Raw genomic sequence first — 22,344 nt, 5'->3', positions numbered from 1 at the left:
AGAGAGAGAGAGAGAGAGAGAGAGAGAGAGAGAGAGAGAGAGAGAGAGAGAGAGAGAGAGAAAGAGTCAGGATGAGTCGACCGACTGGCCTGTCCTTTCACAAGCAGCAGCTGTCGTCGAGTTTTCCGCACCTGGCAGCCAAGATGATGCGGCGGTCCAGCGACTCGAATGACAACAATTACGTGAATATGGCTCCGGTCTCAACAACAACGCTGATGCTGCAATGGCAGCTAAGACAGCCAAAGCCAAGCAAGGCGCAGAAGAAGGTCAGCAGCGCCGGTGAGTGATGTTACAAATTGTTACATATTACATTTATAATATTATTATAAATTATGGCGAAAAGGGAGGACAAAATGTAACGAGTTATGACTAACTGTCCACCAACGTAACCAGATCTTATACAGTCAGTCAGCGAGTGTACCGTATTTTCTGGTGCATAAGCCGCACGTTAAACACTAGTAATTCATCCCAAAAAGGTCAGTGCGACTTATACTACGATGATCAAACGAACAGTGGTAGACAGGGTCGATGTATGTGCGGTATGCCCAAACAAAACATGTGGGTGCGGTTTATACTCCGCTTACATAATGTACTAACATTCTTAAAAGTGTAGAGCAGATCGGGAAACAAAGATGAGCACCGCGTACCGACCACCATCACTATAATCACACCTTGTTAAGTGTTTTAGCAGCCGCAGAGAATCAAACCATGCCGATCACTTTGGCTGGATGTTAGTTCCCACATGTATAGGTTAATTTGCAGCGTACACGGAGCACGCTGGATATTAAAGCGTTTTCACACACACACACTATGGGTGGCTTGCGGTTGTAGCTGTCTTGACCATTAATTTTACCTATGGAGAAACATGCTGGGACAATACTCGGATCAGTAACGGGTCTTGTTGCCGGCTAATCGCGCATAAAACGTGACAATTTTTTGTCTGATGATTGCCTATGGGCATGAAACTATTAGTTGCAACGAATTATGTGTGGTGCTCTGTGTCGTGTGTGACAAGTGTTTGTAATACGAGTACATATCTGTCAACTTTATTGTAGTGCTGCGGATAGTGTTATGGAGGTGTGGGGGGGGGGGGGGGGGGTACGCTGGCAGCTTGGAAGTCCAATCTCACCATATGTACCAGGGGCGTCGCAAGGTATTTTACTGTGGTACGGTCAGCCACCTGAAGTACATTATACTCGTGGAGTTGGGTGGCTCCTCTGAAAATTTTTCAAATTTAGAGCACAAATCAGTGCCTTTTGTTGATTCCCAGGGTAGAGCTAGCATGCCCGGGACAAACAGTGGCACGGTCAATACCGTAGTGACCGTAGCATGTCCGACGCCCCTGTGCTCTGTACCGGGTTAAGTAGTGGCATTGCTGCCGCCGGGGTGGTCTGGTGGAATTTGTATGTGCTCTTACGGCGGAGAGCCTTGTGTGCGGGATTGGGGAGCATGTGGTGGCATCACCGCGGTGGTCGGTGCACACGAGGGTGGTCGGTGCACACAAGGGTGGTCGGTGCACACGAGGTGTTCACAGATCTGGGCTCAACTATAATACAATCATGTACATGTGAATCGGAGGACCACCCCGCTTCTGGTACGATTGCACGCTGAAACGGTGGATGTGAGGATCGGAGCGGATACTGAGCCGCTCACACGCAACCTTTGTGTACAGTGTGTTAGCAGGCAGCAGTCATAGAACATGTAGCTCACTATACAGTGTATAGACGTAGGAAACAAAATGCTGACCCAGCTCCATGCACTGCTCAGTGCCATTACATGTATGGACTACAGTCGGCTGCTCTGCTCAGGATTTCCATCATACACCCCATACAAGACTGGAGAGAATCAGCATCTGAAGCATCAACTTGCCTATCATATATCTTCACGCGAGGAAAGCCAAGCCAATGGTCAGATGCCCCTTGCGTAACGCCTGTTCCTGGGGTGGTGGTGTCCCACGGAAGCGAAAAGGCGGTTCCCAGCCCTCCCCGCACGCGAACTCATGCAGTTTTTTAAACTCCTGTTCACGATCACGCCAAACTACAGGAAACCTAGGGAGGGAAGCTCCAAGAAATCCACATACAGGAAAGTCCAAATACAGCTGCATGAATTTGCCATGTGACCGGTAGCACCAGCTGCAGTTGCACCTACTCACACGGAAGTGCACCCCCGACACAGGTGTTCATCAAATACTTGCGGCAAAGCACCGTGATTATCCCATCACCTATGACATCATGATGACATCATTGTCATCGCAAGCACACCCTTCCGGTGCATTCTGCTGATGCAAATGAGGCGGACAGGGCCGTCCTGTGGCATTCCTTTACCACCGGTGTGGACATAACAGTTAGCAAGAAGTCAGGTGGGTTCAATGTGCTCTCCATGATGTGTAGCCATTAGCAGTACACAGCTGTGTCAGTTGTCTGATGATTGCCTAGCGGCGGCATGAAACTCAGAGTTACAACCAACCTGAACGTCCTCCGCTGAGTTTGCTATGTACTAAGCTCTGTCTCTGACATTGAGCCGCGTGACTCTTTGCAGCTCGGGGATCAACGCATTAGTACACCACCGTATACTTGAAGTACAAGTATGTACTTCAGTACATACTCGCAACGCCGGTGTAACTATGTAGTAACGTCTAAATGCCAATGTTAGGATGTGAGTGTCTGATCTCAAACTGATCACAGCCTCGCGTTCGTAGTAGGAAGTTGATAGCTAACATCACCGCACAGTATCCTGTTGCTGCTGCTGCTGTTTTCCTGGTGTCTTGAGAATCCTGTCTGGCATATCCTGCCGGACCTGATCTCTTTAGTTGGTCTGGTATATCCTGCCTGACCTGATGAATTGAGTTGGTCCGGCATATCCTGCTTGACATGATGTCTTCAGAGTGGGTCTAGTATATCCTGCCTGACTGCCCTGACCTGAAGTCTCCATGGGCTGGTCTACATCCCCTGCCTGACTGCCTGATCTGCAGTACTACTGTAACCGTACATTGCCAGCAGGAAGTCCAGTACAGTATTACATGTACACGCAGAGTGTGTGTATTGTTGTCGTCTGCAATACACACACACATGGCGTGCTCTGCTTAGTCTGTCTATTCTTGAGTATCCAGTAGACAATTGCACAGTGTGATTTGTCAAACATCCTAAGCATCTCTTTGCATAGCCAGGACAGAAGCAGGTTCGTTTCAATTCTAGTAAGCGCCGGGCGTTGTGCGAACACTGGGCTGCGAGATGGTGCCAGGCGCAAACTTGAGTAAAGCGACTGGATTTCATTGAGCAGGACTGTATGCGGTCCCTTCTGTTATTCACATCATTGACTATAGTATAGGTGAAAAAGGTCGGTTTCTCCTGTGTTATCGGTACTCTGGTGGTTGGCCGTAAGAACTGAATAAGGGGATTCACTGGACATGAACTGTGCGGCATACTGTAGTGTGCAGTGGTTGGTACTCCGACTACATGTATACAGTGACTCAGTGACTCAGTGTCCAGCCAGCACCGTGACTAGTACATGATAGCAGCCGCGCCGGGTAATCTCTACAACGCTAACACACAGTGGTGCAGGTTAGCAGGTAGCCAAGCCTGGGCATGTGTGCAGGAAGGAAGGAAGGGACTGGAGGCCATGTCGCGTCAGGATTGATACGCCGAAAGACGCACAGCTGGCGCAAGCTTGGATAGCCAGGCGTCTCTTTAGCCTAACAGTACTTATACTAAACACAGCAGCTACCTCCAGACCCCACTATGCTCCTCCAGTTCTACACACAGCTCCAGACCCCACTGTGCTCCCAATTCCACAGTTCTACACACAGCTTCAGATCCCACTATGCTCCCAATTCCACATCTCTACACACAGCTCCGGACCTGCCATGCTTCCACATCGTGAACACCAGTGTACAATGTAACTGCTGCATCGTGTCCCTTCCTAGATCCTGACAGGAAGGAATAGACACTGAGTGCATAGACATACATGGGTACACACACACGGCTGTACTGTTCCTCTTGCTCCGGAACAGCTACACATTACAGCGTCAGACATCCACAATGGCAGAGTCACAGTACAGGCGACTGTAGTCACAGTACAATAACTGAGGGACATACACTCAAACGCCTCTTATCCGGATGCCTCAGATACGGGCACGTCTCTCTGCCGGGCACCTTCAGCTTGAGTTCCTATAGTACAAATGCTTCGAATTTGGTTTCTTTTACTTTTTCCCTGTATGTGGAAGTGCTTATTTTTCACTGCCAGCCTATGTAAGTAGATGAGTTATCCTGAGATACGGGCAGTGCCCGGTCCCAAGGTGCCCGAATAAGAGACGTCTGAGTGTACCATACTGCCCGGATAAGAGACGTCTGAGTGTACCATACTGCTTACTTGTACATACAAAGATTTGTAGTGTTCAAATAAATGTGCTCAAGTTCACTCCCCCCCCCCCCCCCCCCACACACACACACACATAAGTACCAATGTACAAGAGGAATGTGATTGGCCCAAGCCCAAAACACATCACAAGGCAGTGCACACCTGCAGAATTCCAACAGCCCACTCTTCAGGAAAAATATGGACACCACTCAAAGACAAAGAGGAGAGAATGTTCTGTTCAATGCATACAGCCAACAACAACATGTACATGCCATTGCAACACGTCATTACAGCATGAGAGCATGACAATAACCAGTGTGTCACTGGCACGGTTTCATGCAGTATTTGACTGGGCATCATGGAGTACAGAGTTCAAAGTTATCAATCACTAAAATCATAATAATTATGACAGTTTGATTGCTGAGGTATTTATTCAGCTTTTAAAACAAACACATAATGGCACATAGAGTGTATCAGGCCAGGGGCCCCACATTGCCTCAATGCAGGCATGAACTGTTGCTAGTATCATATTATCATGACAACAGCGCCTATAGCCAATAGTCATACACATACTGATACATCTGAATGATACACATGACATTGCATTGCAGATGGACAATGCTGCATGCCTAATCAGTGTGACCAGCCCTACAGGCATACATGCTAACGTTTTCAAACTGAACTGAAGTATGGATTCTGACTTTCTGAGTCCCCAGACCTGCCCAGAGCACCTGTTTTTCAGCCCTGGGCCACTGACAATGACAGTCTCTACAGTCACAGCCAGACGGTTAGGCACCAGCTCTTCATCTAGCATTGCAGACTGTAGGGCAGGAATAGACTTTCTGTAACACGGGCATGCTGTGGTGTTTAGTGATAGCTAGAGTGATAACAGATCTGCTGCTTCACTGTCTCACGTTGGCAAACACGGTGGCTGCGATTAGTTCTTGCCCAAACTCCACAGCCAACCACAGCCAACCACAGACAAACACAGGCCGCACTGCACTCAGACTAACTGCACTACACTCTCACTGTACTCAGGACTGAATCAGAACTACTACCTGTACTTCCAAGTACTACTACTACTACATGTACAAGTCATGTACTTGATTGAAAGGAAAGAAAACATACAATTAATGCACAATACATGCACATGCAGCAGAGACTGAGGCCATGTTTGAAGAGTCCATAGTTCAGACTAGAAGACCAGCTGATTCAAGGACCATGCACAAAGGATACATGGTATGATCTACACTACAGCCATACCAATACAGTGGGACAGTAATTACAGCACTCATAATGAGTCATATCAAAGGACATACTACTAGTAGCCCAGCCCAGTCCAGTCCAGGCCTCCCCCACACACAACGCAACTGTCCAGCTGCAAGCCACCAAGCTTGCAAGCTGCATCAAGAAGCCAGTCCAGACAGGTACGTGTCACTGTCAGCAGACACCTACCTCAAGTGGATCTTGCATGGTACACAAGATTATGATAGCAGTTGTACACAGTACAGTCATGTGTGTGCGTGTGTGTCATTCAAGCTTTTCTGAAGTGCCCGGAGACAAGTGCAGCCTTCACTTTTTTATGTCACTCTAGCTGAAGTCTGCACTGCTCCACTCAGCTCAGCTGTCAAAAGCAGCAGCAGCTGCATGCATAACATCTCTGACACAGTGCACATGCATAGCAGGCAGCATTCAACCAAGACAAGACCAACAGAAATAATAGTTGAAAATACCTCAGTGCCCGTGGAGTACATTATCTACTACGTGCTGTTAATGTTATTAATATTATTATACAATGTACAAATGTAGCAAACAATAGATCATCTACTGGCTAAGTACGTGCCAGCAGGGGGCAACAATTGTCTCTATACACTAGAAGGCTACAGGCCATACATACTCACAGGGCATGCAGTGCAGGGACTAGACATGTAGGCCAGAATTATTTTCATTCTCCGCAGCCAGCATGTCACTGGGCAGGGGAGCTGTATTTTGTACTTGGATCATCCCCCCCCCCCCCCCCCTAAACTTTTCTTATCAGTTTTTTCCCCCAAACCAATAGGATACTGTCCTATGGACATACCCATACCCATACACATACACATACATGTACAACCATGCTACATGTACATGTACATTGTACTACTGTACAGAGAGCACCATTGATACAGTGGCTACCTATGCAAGTACATGTACATGTATACTGGTTCAAACGCAAACAAGGCCGGTCTAGGAAGCTCCAGGTAGAGTGCTCAATGCACGTATATTGGTACAATCAATACATTGTCCACATTACAGTTGCACAGTGATGCACACAACTCACTAGAAAACACTAGGCTAGGTGGCCAAGGTAGGTCCACAACACCCAGTATCAGGAAAAAGCAGCTAAACAGCTGGCCCCTTCAAGTCATCTGGCTGGGGAACTTGAAGACCTTGTTTTGATTGATGAACAGCATCTTCAGGACAACATTATCTACGAATACACAAACTGTGTATTTCATCCATTTTGAGTCTAAAAGCAGTCCTTTGAATACAAGTGTACAAGTAGTAATGTTGGAGACTTGGGTGCCAATACAAGTGACTGTGTAGTGAATACAGGAGGGTGTGTTTGTACTACTTGTACATGGCGTATTCGCAGTCAGTACCAGGGAGTTGCATGTAATAAACCATGAAACTCCGTGGCCAATACCTGCTACTGTAAGACCAGATATCTTAACGTCAATTAAAGTTAATGATCTCCGGATTTTTGTTGGTCAGCGAAGTGAAATGCTAACGAATTCTGTCCGTCAAAACCGGCAAGTGATTGTACATGTACATATCGTTTTGCACATAACGACTTCAAATTTTAATGAATTTTTGGAATTCGTTAAAACATTAGAATTAAATTTTCGTTATTTAATATTACGGCAGTGGCCTTACAGTATTCTACATAGACATGGACACAAATACTTGTGTGTCTTCCAACCTGTTACCTGGCCAGGAAACTGACAGCTAGACCACCGGTACTACAAACTAGCACTGTACAGTACGGCGCTGACTGGCAGCTAAGATCAAGATCATAATCACATGCAATAGTAACATGTACACAGATCTTGTTGGTTGACAGCATGTAACAACTTGAAGGTGGAGGACACCGTGTTCGACAACAGCGACCTTTCTACAACCATCCACGGTTGGTAGAGCCCATGAGATGGTTGTAGAAAGGTCACTGTTTCCGAACATGGTGTCCTCCACCTACCTTGTTACATGCTGTCAACCAACATGTTTGAACAAAACAAGGTACATGGGTACATGGGTATCTAATATTCACCCTGATGTACAAGGATTACACAAAAGGCACAAAAGGGTTTACAGAGTTCGTTGCAACTCCGAGTTTCTTGCACAATACAATCATCAGGCGACTTCTGACATCGATTCAGTGGAACTTGGCCAATCTAAAGCAGAGTTTGGTGGTAGTAGTAGCTAGTGGGTATTGATTCAGTACAGAAATATTGCCATGATGGTCGTGTGGATGGTCAGTCAGGGCGAGGGAGCGCGGAAAGTTTCAAGGACTATGTGCATGTACATGTAGCTGCTGTGGCTGTGGCAGGTAGACCGTGACTATAAAGTCCTATAGTATAGATTGTGATTGTCTATCTACTGTATCAGTGCATGTGGCAATGCAAGTCATGCTGAGGACTCAGCATATAGCCTTATAGGGTTTTTAAACCTTTTCGTGCACTGCCAGTACAGTCATGTACATTCTGCACCACATCCTACACACTGATTAGGACAGATCAAGGTGTCAATAAGCGCACGCCACTGACACATAGACAACTATAACACATGCCATTGAAACATTGCAAGGCCAAGAGGCAAGGTGTGATGCGGGCGTATGGAGGCATTGAGGACCGCCCTAGCCTTCAGGAGAAACACCAGCGAAAAAATGCCACCGCACATACTGTTGGATGTGTGTTAGACTGTTACGTATGTGTTGTATACATCATGTTACTGTTATTGTATGTGTTGTATGTGCTAGTAGTAGATCTACTTAGTACGTATGTGTTGGATGTGTGTTATGTATGTGTTGTATACATGTATGTGTTGTATACATGTACGTATGTGTTGGCTGTGCGTTACGTATTGTGTTGAGTGTGTTGTAAGATTTCGATTGTCCAGGTTCGAGTAACGAAAGTTGCTACGAAGATTCGTCCAAACGCGACCGAAACAGAGATCTACGAAAATATTTTTCGTTACCTGGAGTACTAAAATACTGATATTTTACAACTCCCTGTCTTGACTCTTCGCACCCGCGCGGCCGCTGCGTCGACCCACTGGCCACTACGAAAAAGTTCACGCGTTCGTGTGCGCAACCTCCTGGTTTACGAATATTCGTTAGCTTTTTTTCGTTAAAAATATTCATTAGGGCGCTACGAATTTTCGTTGTGCGCAACCTCTCCACTAGTACATTATAGTATTAGCAAGACCAGAGCAGCAAAAAAAAAAGAAGACCTGAGCACCACTAGTACAATGACAATTGTCATGGTAGTTCTTCACAATCTTCAGTCTTCACTGAGCCATGACTCATGTCAGGAGACACAACTGGACTGTGTGCTGTAAGCACAGACACACATCCCTACATAGTTATAGACTGCAGCCAGTAAACTACTGTGCACTGCATACTAGTATGCCGACAAAACTGATAATAAAATGTGAGAATCAAATGTGGTGGTGGTGAAGCTGAGCATCAATGAGTCTTTTGCGTCAATCACCGGGCTGTAGCTGTGACGGTATGTAGTGAGTGTATGTAGTGGCGTGTGCCAGGGATCACACGCAACAGCCATGTACTACTTCATGATGGTGTACTTCAAGTAGCTCTAATGGCTACATGTATTATAGGCGCTATTGTCAGTGTTGATTATTCACAGTATAATAATTTTATCCGCACGAGAGAACAAGACATCTTCCCCTGTTTACAGAATACTCGCCCATTTCAATAATTCCATTCACCGTGACCCACGGTTACCTATCAGAAGTAGGGTGTTCAGTAAGCCCTACAGCTAGCGAGCAGGTGCTCCGTGATCCCCAGCTTGCCCACACACCTGACCAACCGTTTGACGCTCGCCCTCCACGCAGCTACAATGCACGAAGATAATTATTTTAGCGATTATTGGAACGATTGATGATCTGACACACTGTGTACCCTGCGAGGCTCGGTACAACCCACAGCCTACAGCTAGCTGCATACGACCTCCACTCCTAATGACATTATTTCAGGCCGTTTCATTGCCACTCCTGACGAGCAAGGAGACTTCGTCTTCGTTTCATCAGCCGCTATCTGAGCGTGAACTGCAAGAAAACTCGCTCCGACACTCACAGCTAGCCTGAGACCGATTGCTGTGCATGACAGGTCGACCGGGTGCGCAACCGTGGGCGACGGATGCACGCGACAGGTATGATCCACGTGAACACAGTCTTTTGTAGTCTTGACTTGGTGGTCCCGCATGCAGGCCTGGAAAGCTGCATGCAAAAGTAGTGTTGGGTAGTCAGTTGACAGATTTCCCCAGTCACAGAGTTTTCGCGACCACTTGCGAGGAATCGCGCCTGATTTACATCAGAACAAGTGCGTGTACGCGTCACACTCACTCTCATACTTCGGTTGATCTCGCAAACGTGAGGCACTCAAGAACAGTTGAGATTGAATATTTCCGTCGTGTTCCGTCGTCGAACAATCTTTGCTGTCTTTCTGATGCGTGCCGCGTGTGTGCTATTTGATATCGATAGCCACTACACCATCCGTGACGCTTGCTAGCTAAACCTGGTGCCTTCTGCTCCGACCGCTAGCTCGCAAGGGACTCGCTGCAGCGTGCTGCTAGAAAACACCGGGTCGTTTTCCCGTGTGAGAACATAAACGGCCGACAGTACGATCCGACAAGTGCGCTGGCGAAGCCCGAATGTGCTCGTCTAGTGCTCGCATCTAGTTTGTAGACTGAGGCTGGCGCAGATGTGTTCGGTGTTCTGCGAGCAGTGCGCAGCTATCGCACAGTTGTTGGTGTTGTAGCGTGTTGTAGCGTCCACGGCACACTAGCGGTTCGAGAAACCTGTGCTGTAGTCGGTGCCTGGAGCGCACGCTGGTTGTTGCTACGGGGGTCGCTTTATTTCCCTGTGACACAGAATCTTCGTAGAGCAGTGTGCAATAAAGACAGCCGGCTTGATGCTGAATCCAGCAGCCACTTACCTGCAGAGCGAAGGACAGAACAGAATGCCCGCTAGCAGAACGTCGACTGGAGAAGGTGGTCTGTCAGACCATCGCAGCATGCGTAGCGATGATGATGAGTATCCGAACTCAGAAACGGAGTTGGAAAGTAAGCGAAGACCTAGTTTGTGGATCATCTGCTCGTTCCTCGTGACTGTGTTGTTTTTTCTGAAGATGAAACAAAATTCCTTTGCAACATGTATCCGCTTGACAGACGAAAACGCTGTAAGATGCAAATAGTCAAATACACAGTAATTGCTTTGGCGCTGTTTGAAATCAGAACGAATGATGGAAAGATTCGCGTGCGTGCAGGATTAATCGATTGCCTTGTGTTGAATGTGAAAAAAAACTTGTGGCTGTGTAGATCTACGCGTGGGCTCGAAACTGCTCCCCCCGCTGCGTTTCGAATGGACGCAGTGCAGTCGGAGCTGGTCTGCATTTCGAGATCCAGTGTCTGACATCGTAGCGTTGGTTTTATTTTGTTTGCTTGGTTGATTTGTAGGTCGCAGTGTAGCGTCCTCCAGCACAACAGGAAGCGCCGATATGGGATCGGTGAGCTCTAACGGCATGAACACAACGCTAGTGGAGTCCAGTGATGGCGCAGTGTTCGTCAGGGTGGAGAACAAGCAAGCGCTAGCGGATGATTTGAGATTGCTAGCGTCCCTGCCCGAACTATGCGACGTGACGTTTCTTGTCGGAGAGGAGCGCCAACCTATCTGCGGCGTGCGCGCTATCCTCGCCGCCAGAAGCAGGTGAGTGGGACGCTTTAGCGTGGTTTTGGTTGAGATTTGGTAGGGTGAAGGCCTTATTTTTTGTGTTGGTCACGAGTAGTTAGCGAGCTGATATTGGGCGTTGGGCCTTGCCTTACAAATAATTGTTTACAATCGTAAAGATGCACTGATGCGAAGTGGCCAGTTCTATCTACAGTGTCTATCTACTGTGTCTGCCAGCACTTTCCCTTATCTTTACGTAGCCCGCTCTGTGGCTGATGCGAAACCCGCGCAGTGGCCAGCTACCGGTAATGCCATTTGTAGGACCGCAGATGGCTTCGCTTGACGGCCAGAGCAGACCCAAAAGTCGTAAAACTCTGGGCAAATAAGGGAGATAAGGCGTGTGCAGTTCGATTAGAAGAGGAGGCAAGTGCGGTACGCGGTCTGAGTAAGCAGCATCTGGTCAGACGAGAGTGCCTTTCCAGTATTTTAGGATTGGCTTCAGCGCCCAGCGGCAATGACCAAGTAGGATGAGATTTGGGAACTTATTTGGGAGTGGGTGATTTGGAGACAAAATAATGAACAACTGGCCTAGTAGAAGAAGTGATCAGTTTGACAGATTGTCGGCGTATGGAGTACACTACCGTCATGGAAAACCGTTTTGGGGGCCAGGCCATAGGCTATGGCTGCGTTCAACCTCCCTACTAGTAGTACTGAGTACTAGCCCTGGTGACCTTTACTGGTTGTGACTCGTGACAGTTCACAATGTTCACAATGTGTTATGTTTCTCGGGCGAGTCAGGGCTTGCGGTGTGTGTTTCTCAACTGGGAGACAGATAAGGACTTTCGGTAATTACATGACTGTTCACTGATATCTTGGAGTGTTGACACAACTCTTCAGACTCCATCCAGACAGTGAACAGGGGGCTCAACTATTACTAAGTCTTGATGGTTAAAAAAAGGTTCAACAAATAGTATTTTGTCAAATATACATTGAAAAAAGTGCCCGCGTTGGAGTTATGATTTGTATGACCTGGGAGTAGATTTGTATGACCTGGCACTCAAGTGACTCTCGACTCTCTTGTGGGGACTGCACTGGTAGCTTGTTCCCAAAGGTGTGAGGTAAAGCGGTGCGTGCCTGCATACCCACATAGGCCGACACACACTAGCAACAACAGGGCAAGTGCATGAGCCTGTGTGTTATCACCGTCAAGGGACATTGCCCCTGGAACTGAGTGAGGCAATTGTGGAAAGTCTGTCAAGATCGTCTTGTGTTGATGTGTGATAGGGCTGAGAGTCGTGAAGTCAGAACAAGCCCTTATACTTCGAAGCACCACAACCAAAGCTGGATACATTACAAAACATTACATTACATTGCAATGCTGTTGTAGATATACAAGTGTGCTACAGGTCTGCTGCCTGTAGTTGTCATCACCGTCACAATCTGCCCATTCTAGCTACCTGTATGCTGGCTACCGTAGGTGTATGCTTCATACTAGTGTCGCTAGTACGGCGGCAGCACAAACGCAGATGGCTTGCGACAAACTCGCAAACGAACCGCGGTGCGGATCGTTCTCCAACAAGTAGTGGCCGTGTGCAGCACCAGCAGATGCAGCAGTAACAGCCCTTGTGCAATGCAACACAACGACAAGGCAGAATTGGAAGAGTCGCAACTGTGTCTACTGGCTTCCTGCTTGTTCAGCAACAATGAATCTAGATGATTGAGAGTGATTGCGGTTACTACCGGGGTTTCCTTTTGGCACAACTTGCAAAATAGCCTCAATTGTATAGTATCGTTGTTGTCCTACTACTGCGGAGAATGTAGGGGTATACAGAGTGTAACTGGCGGAAGGGGCACAGCTCGGACCAGAGTTCCCAGCGCTGTGTCCACAGGGCATAGCTGAGTGTTGATCACTCTACAACAGTTTTCACCTTGAGCAATACACGGTGTGCACACCCTAACACAGTCACAACCCGCACCCATGATCAAACACACACTGGCCTAACATAGTCACAACCACCCATGATCAATACACACACACACTGGCCTAACATATAGGCACAATGATCCATGATCAATACACACACACACTGGCCTAACATATAGGCACAATGATCCATGATCAACACACACTGGCCTAACATTGTAGAGTGTAACTGAATGGGGTCAGCGACTGGTCACAACTCAAAGACCACACTGAACTGCACTGACTGTATGGTTTCTGTCACTGCCACTGCCTCCCGGGGAACTACGCTGTGTAGGCATGGCTGCTATTCCTGTAAGGATAATGCCTGCAGCATAGTAGCATACACACCTACTGCAGCGTGTGCACACCTCTCTTTCATCTCCCCAACACCTACTACTGTTGGAGCTCAATCAGCAAACTGTTGTGACCCATTTCAACTGGCACTAGTTTTGGTGATGGTGACAGGATTGCTGATCAGACTGCTCAGGTAGACCTTAGCTGAGTCATAGCCTACTAGTAGTATACTGGCTACTGCAGCAGCAGCAGCAGCAGGCTGTGAAGCATACTTCAGTATATCTACTGCAGCATAGCATCTCACTCATTGCACTACTGCATATTTAAAGACAGAGTAGAGACAGAAACTACAGCACTCAAGCCACAGTGGTATGTGGTACTACAGAGCCTTGTAGTCAGTCATGCATACTGGCTGCTGCATGGAGATACCAGTAACCCACACAGGCATGCAGAGACAGGCCGACAAAACCCTGATTGATATGGTACACACTACACAGCCACTGCAGCAGTCCCTGCAGACTATACAGTGAGGCTAGTGGTGTTGCCTTGTAGGGCCAGTATCCTGTCGTGCCGTGTACCTACTTTGCTGGTACAGGTAGTGCTGCAGGTAGTGCTGGGAAAACATGTTCATTGTGTTTTCACGTATTCAGTAGTTGAGGGAATGGAAAAGGGAAAAAAAGGTCCGAAGAAACACCGCCAGGACTCGAACCAGAGGGACCTTCGCTTGAGGCCAGCGATGCTCTAACCACTGAGCTATGGCGTACAGCTGTTGGTAGTGTATATTTGACCATGGTCTAGGTGGTAGTGCTGCATTGCACTGGGTACATGTACCTACTCAGCTGGTGTTCAGCACATCCTACACAAGTACTCAGTTGTACGAGTAGGTATGTGTGCAGCTCTGGGTAGCTGTGGGATGTAGACTATTGTGTATCTTGTGCTGCACACAATCTTCCTATACACATTTAACAACAGTACATTTAGTATCATGCATAGGAGGATGGTGGTATTGACGATCACCACTACTTCAGTCTTCAGTACATGTTCACAACACTACGACAACATTACAACATGCACATACACACACGCACGTACACAGAGAGTGGAAGCACTCCACCACACAAGACACTGGAGATATTACCCGCACCGCACGTCTGCTCATCGTTGTCGCAAACATCATGTAGCAATACCCGTGAGCAGCATCACTTGGAAGTGAGCACACAGAGCTTGTAACGGGGCATAGCGGGTGACAGGAAGTCCTGGCATCGTGTGTGGAATGCCACCACACACCTCACACGTACCGGTGTGCAGCGCTGGGGCCTAGGCTGCAGCACCGCACATATACCACTTAAACTGCTGCTGCCTGTCAATGCCAGAATTGGACACAAAGGTGTAAGAGGAAAACATCGTGCGAGTTACAACGGACACACGTTTCTTGTGAACATCGATCACTGAACGTGTAAACCGCGCTATGCCGGCGATTTTGTTACGAAAGTGCCAGGGGAAATATCAGAGTTAGACGTAATACACACATTCTCCTGGACATACAATGCGCATCGCGCTGACCTTAGGAATAGGAGCATACGAACACACACAGAAGTTGACAAACGTGTCCTTTGCTCTGTTTGTATTTGCGTGTTTGTGTGTGTGTGTGCATGTGTGCGCCTGTGCGTTTGCAGAGTGATGAGAAAGTTATTACTTGGAGACCAGCAATTTCCCAGCATGATCAACACGCAGTCCAAAGTCACCGGTGGCAAGAACCATAAGGAGAATGGTGAGCAGAGCGGCCTGACCAAGAGCAAGACAAAGTCCAAGCTGTTCGCCGGCAAGTCGACAGACAACAGCCCGAGCATACAGCGATCCGGTTCGCCATCACTACAGTTCCCCAATGGAATCACGGTGGCCGAGTTCGAACCTGAGGTAAGCACGGGTAACAATACCGGTACTCATCACGTTAACTATACGAGACAGGCTTTAATACAAGACAAGACAGGGTGTGAACATCCCCGGTATCCGGATTGAGAGGAAAGCCAGTGCTGATCTGTCAATAGCTGCCTCACCTTGTTGCTGTTACGGACTTGCAAAGCTATGAACGCAGCAGCCATGTAGTGTACACGTAAATATCTTTGGAACGTCCCAGTCCGAGCCGCGTGACGAATCACTCTATCCTGTCCATGTCTATACCACTGTATCCTGTGTATATCCTGTCCATGTCTCTATCACTCTATCCTGTCCATGTCTATACCACTGTATCCTGTGTATATCCTGTCCATGTCTCTATCACTCTATCCTGTGTATATCCTGTACAGGTCTTTAAACAACTCATCGAGTATCTACATACGGGTAGCTGTCATCTGCAGGCACGCACTCTACTCGGTCTCATCAACGCTGCCGATCATTTCAGCGTGGACGAACTGAAACAGGTAATCACTATGATTGTACTGTACTTGTACTACTCTTGTGGACATGGAAATCCGGTCGCACGTCTAGCGGCCATGCAGCCGTGGATAAGGATTAAGCGGTACACACATGCATTTATGCGCTGCAGCGCGCTGGTCGCATGGGATCAACATGTGCACTGCACGCAGCGTTCTGTACGCGCTGAGGGCGCCGGCCCCGGTCAATCGACTGGATTTCCATGTCCACGACAGTAGATTGTGCACAGACACTGCAGGACAATCAGGATTACAATGATGATGCTGGTAGTGGTGGTGACATGATCAGTGACTCATTAGTGACATGGTCATGTACTCGTATACACATAGCACCCACACACACATACACACGCACGCACGCACACACACACACACACGCACACACACACACACACCTGTCCTGTCCTGTCCTGTAGAGTCACTGCCGCAAAAGGGTCACGTGATCCCATCACTGGGAAACTTGAGAAGAGAGAGAGAGAGGACACGACGCTCGATGACGCTCCAGGTGCACGGGTAGTCGCATCCGCTTGCCGCATATGCACACGTGCTGGAAGGCTGAGCGCTCCTCTGCTGTTGGTCTATGAGCCACCCTTGAACAGCGATGCCTTCCCCGTCCCCGGACACCGCGAAAGCAGCGACCACACCTGTCACAATGCGCGGCACAACATCCCTCCGCCGGTGCCGACGCTCCGGTAGTTCCAGGTGGCACTGCGGCATCCACCGTTGAGGCACACACATGCCGGACCAAGCCACCGCGGCTTCTCAGCCACCGCCCACACCGCCCGCACTGACTGGCGCCCCGCTGCTCAGACACAGGCCGCGCACGCTCCTCCAGACACTTATGCCGAGCCATGTCTCCTTTCCGTGCAAAATCCCGTCCGCATACCGTACATACCACTCGGGGCGGAGGCTCAGGCACATTGTCAGGCTCTTGGTAGGTGCTGCGCCACTCCGCGCGAGACTCACATGCAACATCATACCATGATGCCTCCACGCCACGGGCACGTAGATCTCGGACAGCGCAGTCCTTCCATCTGCGGCGTGGGCCATGTGCTGGGCGACGCTGCAAGAAGGAGCCAAACAGTACCTGTTTTGGGATGCGGTTGTCCGGCATCCGCGCCACATGCCCCAACCACTCCAACCGCCGATGTGCAATTTTGTCTTTAATCGTCTCGGAGTCTCCCCAGCGCACCAGCAGCTCTTCGTTGGTGATGTGTTCGTCCCACATCCGGCTTCGAGAGACCCCGAGGATGGATCGGATGCACCTCATGCTGAAGGTTGAGAGCTTCTGCAGGTCATGCTGAAGGGGCGTCCAGCACTCAGAGCCATACAACAGCAGGGACAGAACGCAAGCATTGAATACGCACCGCTTGGTGTGCATCAGCAGATGTGGATTGGAGAATACAGACCTCCGAAGAGCACCGCAGGCCCTGGAGGCTTGGGCAATCCTTGCGGCGATGTCCCGGGACGAACGGCAACCGCTGTCCACTACAGAACCGAGGTATTTGAAATGCGGTACGCATTCCACCTCCGCTTGACCAAGTTGGAGGGGAGCGCGGTCAGTAAGCGTGATGCCGGGGCCAACAACTACAAACTGAGTCTTCGTTGCACTGATGGTCAAGCCGAATCCCGACGCCACCTCGTGAAGACAGCACAATGCTGCCCCCGCTCCAGACCGAGTCGTAGCGAATAAACAAGAGTCGTCAGCAAATTGGGAATCTGTTAGGCAATGGTGTTGGTCGTCACGGCGGGGTTTACGGTATAAATCGCTGCTGTATGCTGAGCGGAGCTCGAAGCCAACCCCGTCAACTCTCCTGACGCGGTGTTGCCACTGGGTCATCACGGCCCACATAAAGATATTAAAAAGGACCGGCGCCATAGAGCACCCCTGGCGAAGACCATTGCCAATGCTGAACGGGTCTGATAATATGTTGTTGAACTGCACCGATGCTGACATGGGGTCGTGGAACGACCGGATGATGTTGATAAGCTTTTCTGGTACTCCCGCACGGCCGAGGACCTGCCACAGACACCCCCTGGGCACTGAATCATAGGCCTTCTTCAGGTCGATAAACACAAAAAATCCCTTGGCCTGATGTTCGATTGACTTTTCCATGAGCTGTCGGACGGTGAAGATCATGTCAGAGCAGCCACGCCCTCGCCGGAACCCGCACTGGGACTCAGGGAGAAATTCCTCCGCGAATACCTGCAGCCTTCTCTGAAGGACACTCGCCAAGACCTTGCCGACCACATCCAGCAACGCAATGCCCCGCCAATTGTCGCACTGCGACAAATCTCCCTTCTTTGGAATGGGGATGAGGGTAGCATCCGCCCACTCCCGCGGAACGCAGCCATCTCGCCACACATCTCCAAACAGCTCCATGAGCTTGTTGTTGAGCTCCTCGCCACCGAACTTTAGCAACTCTGGCTGTATCCTCGATGAACCAGCAGCGGTGCCATTGCGAAGTCGAGAAATGGCCTTGGAGATCTCATGCATGGTTGGTGGTTCCTCAAGGCTCGACACTACAGGTCGCTGCTCAACGCAAGCCATGATATCGGGGTTGTACGAGCTCTCTGGGTTCAGGACAGATGTGAAATGCCTCTGGAACCGCTTGCATTGATCCTCAGTCGACTGGCACAGGTTTCCATTCTCGTCCTTAATGGCGGAAGTCTTGCACGGAGTTAATCCCTCACATGCAGCGTGGATAGCATGAACGCATTTCCAGACGACTGCCCCGTTGAAGCGCGCCTCTGTTGCCTCCTGTGCCTTATTCAAAATCCAAGCCTCTTTGGCATTTACAACGGCTGCGCGCGCTTGCGATCGAGCAGCCCCGAAGCTGGCCCAATACGTGTCGCCCCTCACACACACACACACACACACACACACACACACACAGAGTGACGGAGTAGTACGTTCTATGTACAGCAGCATAGTTTAGAGTTACTGGACAGTGTCCACTCAATGTCTCTACCATAGATTACTGTTTCCGTACACGTACACTCACTGACTACAGTCTACTACTTGTGGGATGGAGCTGAGAGTTGCCACCACATGGCAAACGCGCGCGCGCGCACACACACACGCACACACTAGCTCTGTGTTGGAACTATAATCATCATGCAAGTAGACACACTGTTGGGTTTGTGATAATGACCATCCTAACATCATCCACCTAACCAGTCTAGCATCAGAGCAGCAGCCTGACATGACAGCACTGACAGTACAGTGTTCAATGCCAATAATGGCTGTGGCTGTGACCTTGCCTGTATTCAGCCTGTCTGGCGGATCACTCAGCCCAGTGATGTGCAACAGACCATTGCAGTGGTGCACACACACACACACAGTCAGTCACACACACAGTCACACAGGCAGTCACACATGACATGTGACATGTGACCAACAGCTAATATTGCACATGACACTGTCAGAGCTCCAGCTCTTTTCTTCAGAAAGGAAGTAACTTAGTTTCTTGGGCTGCATTAGGACATGACAGACTATCTAGGGTGGACACCTGTGATAAGAGGTGGCAATGGTCATAATGCTGTTGCTGTGTGCCGCTGTATCGGCTGTGTAATGTGTCTCTTGGTGCAGGCATGTCTGAACTTTGCGTCGCGCTGCATCAACACGGACACGGTATGCCCACTGCTACGCTCGGCGGAAATCTACATCCAGTACAAGTCCACCAAACTCATAGTGCAGAAGGTGAGGAGATAGATTCTCAGTAATTGACGCTGGCAGGTGTTCATCGCGTGACTGGATAATGAGAAGCAGGTCGTATGATGCGCGTGGCCGTGGAGTGTTATTTTACTGATCACATGTGACGAGGCTCATGCATCCAGTGGTGCTGAAGTGTTGAGCCAGGTGTGGGGATCAGCATGCAATCGGTGCGGATTGTATCAAGTACTGATCAGACACCTAGTGGTGCTGTTCTCGTCTGCGTGTACTAGTAGGTCATGCAATCAGTGCGGATTCTATCAAGTACTGCACACGTGCTCCTTCCTCTACGACGATTGATGGAATCTTGTCTTGCTTATATGTTTCTCATTCCCCTCTCTCTCTCTGTCTCTGTCTCTCTGTCTCTGTCTCTGTCTCTCTCTCTCTGCCTCTCTCTGTCTCTCTCTGCCTCTCTCTCTCTCTCTCTCTCTCTCTCTCTCTCTCTCTCTCTCTCTCTCTCTCTCTCTCTCTCTCTCTCTCTCTCTCTCTCTCTCTCTCTCTCTCTCTCTCTCTCCCTCTTTCGCCAGGTGATGGAATACATCGATGAGAATGCAGACACCGTCCTGGGTCTGAGGTCGTTTGCAACGCTGCCCAAGCACATCGTCCAGCTCATCCTGTCGCGCGACGAGATGAAGACCGCCGAGCTGAACAAATTCCATGCGGCGCACGAATGGTGCAAGGCGTACTGTGAAGAACATGCGGCTGAGAAACTGAGCGACGTAAGTAACTCTGTAGGGTGACGACGTTGGGTATGTACAATTGGCAGTATGTCTGTTCACGGAGACGCAACGCACGATGGATCGATGCATTGTGGTGCAATGGGCAGTAGTAACGTCGGATTGACCACAGAGGCACAGCACGCGATTAATAGATGCACTGTGGTGCAATTGGTAGTAGTGATGTTTCATTGTCCACAGACGCACAATGGATAGATGCACGTACGTCGGAATTGCGTCTACTGACATTGTTTGCTCGTGATGGCGTTGTACTTGTAGGGCTTCTTTCTCGTCAGCTACTGAACTGGTAGACATGGATAGGATTGAGTGTGTGACAAAGCTGTTGGGTGACCGTGGTCATCCCCCCGGCAGCAGCCTGTAGTATAGGCACACTGCTCTGTTGTAAGGATTGGGCATGGTGTGTGCATACAGCCATACCTGCACACACATGCCTGGCTTGTCTAGCTGTACTGTTACAGGCACAAGTAAAAGACCCACCCGATGTCAACACACATAGATGTACACAAGTAGTGAATTCAGTACATGTACATTGAGCTGGTTAGCTTGCACGCGTGGGTTAGGCTTGTGGGCTCGCACACATAAGGAGACACATGTGTCCGTCCATTGCCGAATTTATTGCACAGTTGTGCCCATTGGCTCATGTCTACCTGTATTGCTGGCCTGTGCGTGTATGTGTGTCTGTGTGCGCGTATGTGCCTGTGTTATGTGGCAGGTGATGAACCCGCTTGTGGAGAACATTGCCTTCCACAAGATACCCGTCATGGAGCTGATGAGAGACGTACGGCCGCTCCGTGTGGTACCCGACGGCCGAATCATGACGGCACTGGCGTACCAAGCGGATCCGAACGCCGTCGAAGCAAACGATCTCCAGCCCAAATCAAGGCAAGCAGGTGGCAGTGGTGGCAGCTCAAGAAACAGCTCACCAACGTAAGGCATCGCCGCTCCACAATACCCCCTGGAGAAGATTTTATACGGCGTTATCTGTCTTGCGAGTTACGTTCCTGACATGCCAAGTTGATGCTACTCCTGTTTCAGGCCGGCAGACTCGGCTTTCTCTGTGCGATGGCTGGCAGCTGTTAGTAAGAAAGGAGATGGCCCTCCGGTTCCTCACGTTGAGTTCTATTACAGTGCTATCTCCCCTCCCGCGTGGGGAGAGTCCCTTGTTCAGTTCCCTCCATTGCCAAACTATTGCTTTATAAACGTGTAGTGCAATCACGTGGAGGTTGTGATTCCTCTAGCAGTTGTAGATGTAGTAGATGTACATCTTGATAAACACCGTGGAACTGTCTTCTTAGATTGTGAATTGCTGAGTTGACTGCCCAACAGGGCTACTACTACTTGTACATAATCCTTTATTGCTGAACCCACAAACCCACTGGTCTACACAATACAGGTACGACTACTGTACAAACAGTACATCTAGTAGCATTCCAGCTACCCAAGTTTGCGCCATGTCCACGAGGACATTCTTATTGGCTCCCCCCTTGTTGTACGAACATTGCTTTTTACTGACGTGAAGGAAAAAGAAACAAAACTATACTAAATTACAACCCTATCCTTGACTACTTCCAGCCAAGCCGTGTTGACATGATCAATTAACCCTCTTAGAGGGATAGTATCATTTCAAGTGTTCGCCTTCGCCTTATACCCGGTTTCCACCATCAATGTAGTTCATTTATTTTTTCTAATTCCCATACAGGACTAGTGTCCATCGTGTAACACGTGTTCAGTCGCCAGTGAGCTTTTCTGGGCCGTGTGTGTGTGTGCGTGCGTGCGTGTGTGCCTAGTGATTGTCCAGATCAAATCAGTGTCTGTTAGAACATGAGGATGACATTGGGAATGTTGAATTCTGAGTTCCATGTTGAGAAACACACCGAATGTGCTAATCCTAGAAGGAGTACG

At 49.1% G+C, this 22,344-nt stretch overlaps 2 protein-coding genes across 3 annotated transcripts in view; one reads left to right on the top strand and one right to left on the bottom strand.

Annotated features, from left to right (window-relative positions):
• Positions 1–22,344, bottom strand: part of LOC135809694 (DNA repair protein XRCC4-like) — a 41,838-nt gene that overhangs the window by 8,993 nt on the left and 10,501 nt on the right. The window lies entirely within an intron of this gene.
• Positions 57–22,157, top strand: LOC135809681 (serine-enriched protein-like). Of its 2 annotated transcripts, none has more exons than XM_065323092.1 (7): positions 57–279; positions 11,091–11,340; positions 15,235–15,475; positions 15,865–15,978; positions 19,583–19,693; positions 20,233–20,424; positions 21,155–22,157. In XM_065323092.1, exons 1-7 carry the CDS (start codon positions 72–74, stop codon positions 21,371–21,373), a joined length of 1,335 nt encoding a protein of 444 aa, XP_065179164.1. In that variant the 5' UTR covers positions 57–71; the 3' UTR covers positions 21,374–22,157. The 2 variants fall into 2 exon arrangements, with proteins under 2 accessions (XP_065179164.1, XP_065179171.1); XM_065323099.1 differs by lacking the exon at positions 57–279 and adding an exon at positions 9,998–10,697.

The sequence above is a fragment of the Sycon ciliatum genome, chromosome 1 (genome assembly GCF_964019385.1).
Source record: "Sycon ciliatum chromosome 1, ocSycCili1.1, whole genome shotgun sequence".
In the NCBI taxonomy this organism is placed as follows: domain Eukaryota; kingdom Metazoa; phylum Porifera; class Calcarea; order Leucosolenida; family Sycettidae; genus Sycon; species Sycon ciliatum.
Note: the sequence above shows the minus strand (reverse complement) of the source record. Positions and strands in the feature narration are given on the sequence as shown.

Excerpts from the sequence above, each read along its gene's own strand:
- LOC135809681 (XM_065323092.1), top strand. The coding sequence starts at position 72 with ATGAGTCGACCGACTGGCCTGTCCTTTCACAAGCAGCAGCTGTCGTCG. Across the intron at positions 15,979-19,582 it reads GCGTGGACGAACTGAAACAG|GCATGTCTGAACTTTGCGTC; the intron begins GTAATCACTATG and ends CTCTTGGTGCAG. Across the intron at positions 19,694-20,232 it reads CCAAACTCATAGTGCAGAAG|GTGATGGAATACATCGATGA; the intron begins GTGAGGAGATAG and ends CTCTTTCGCCAG.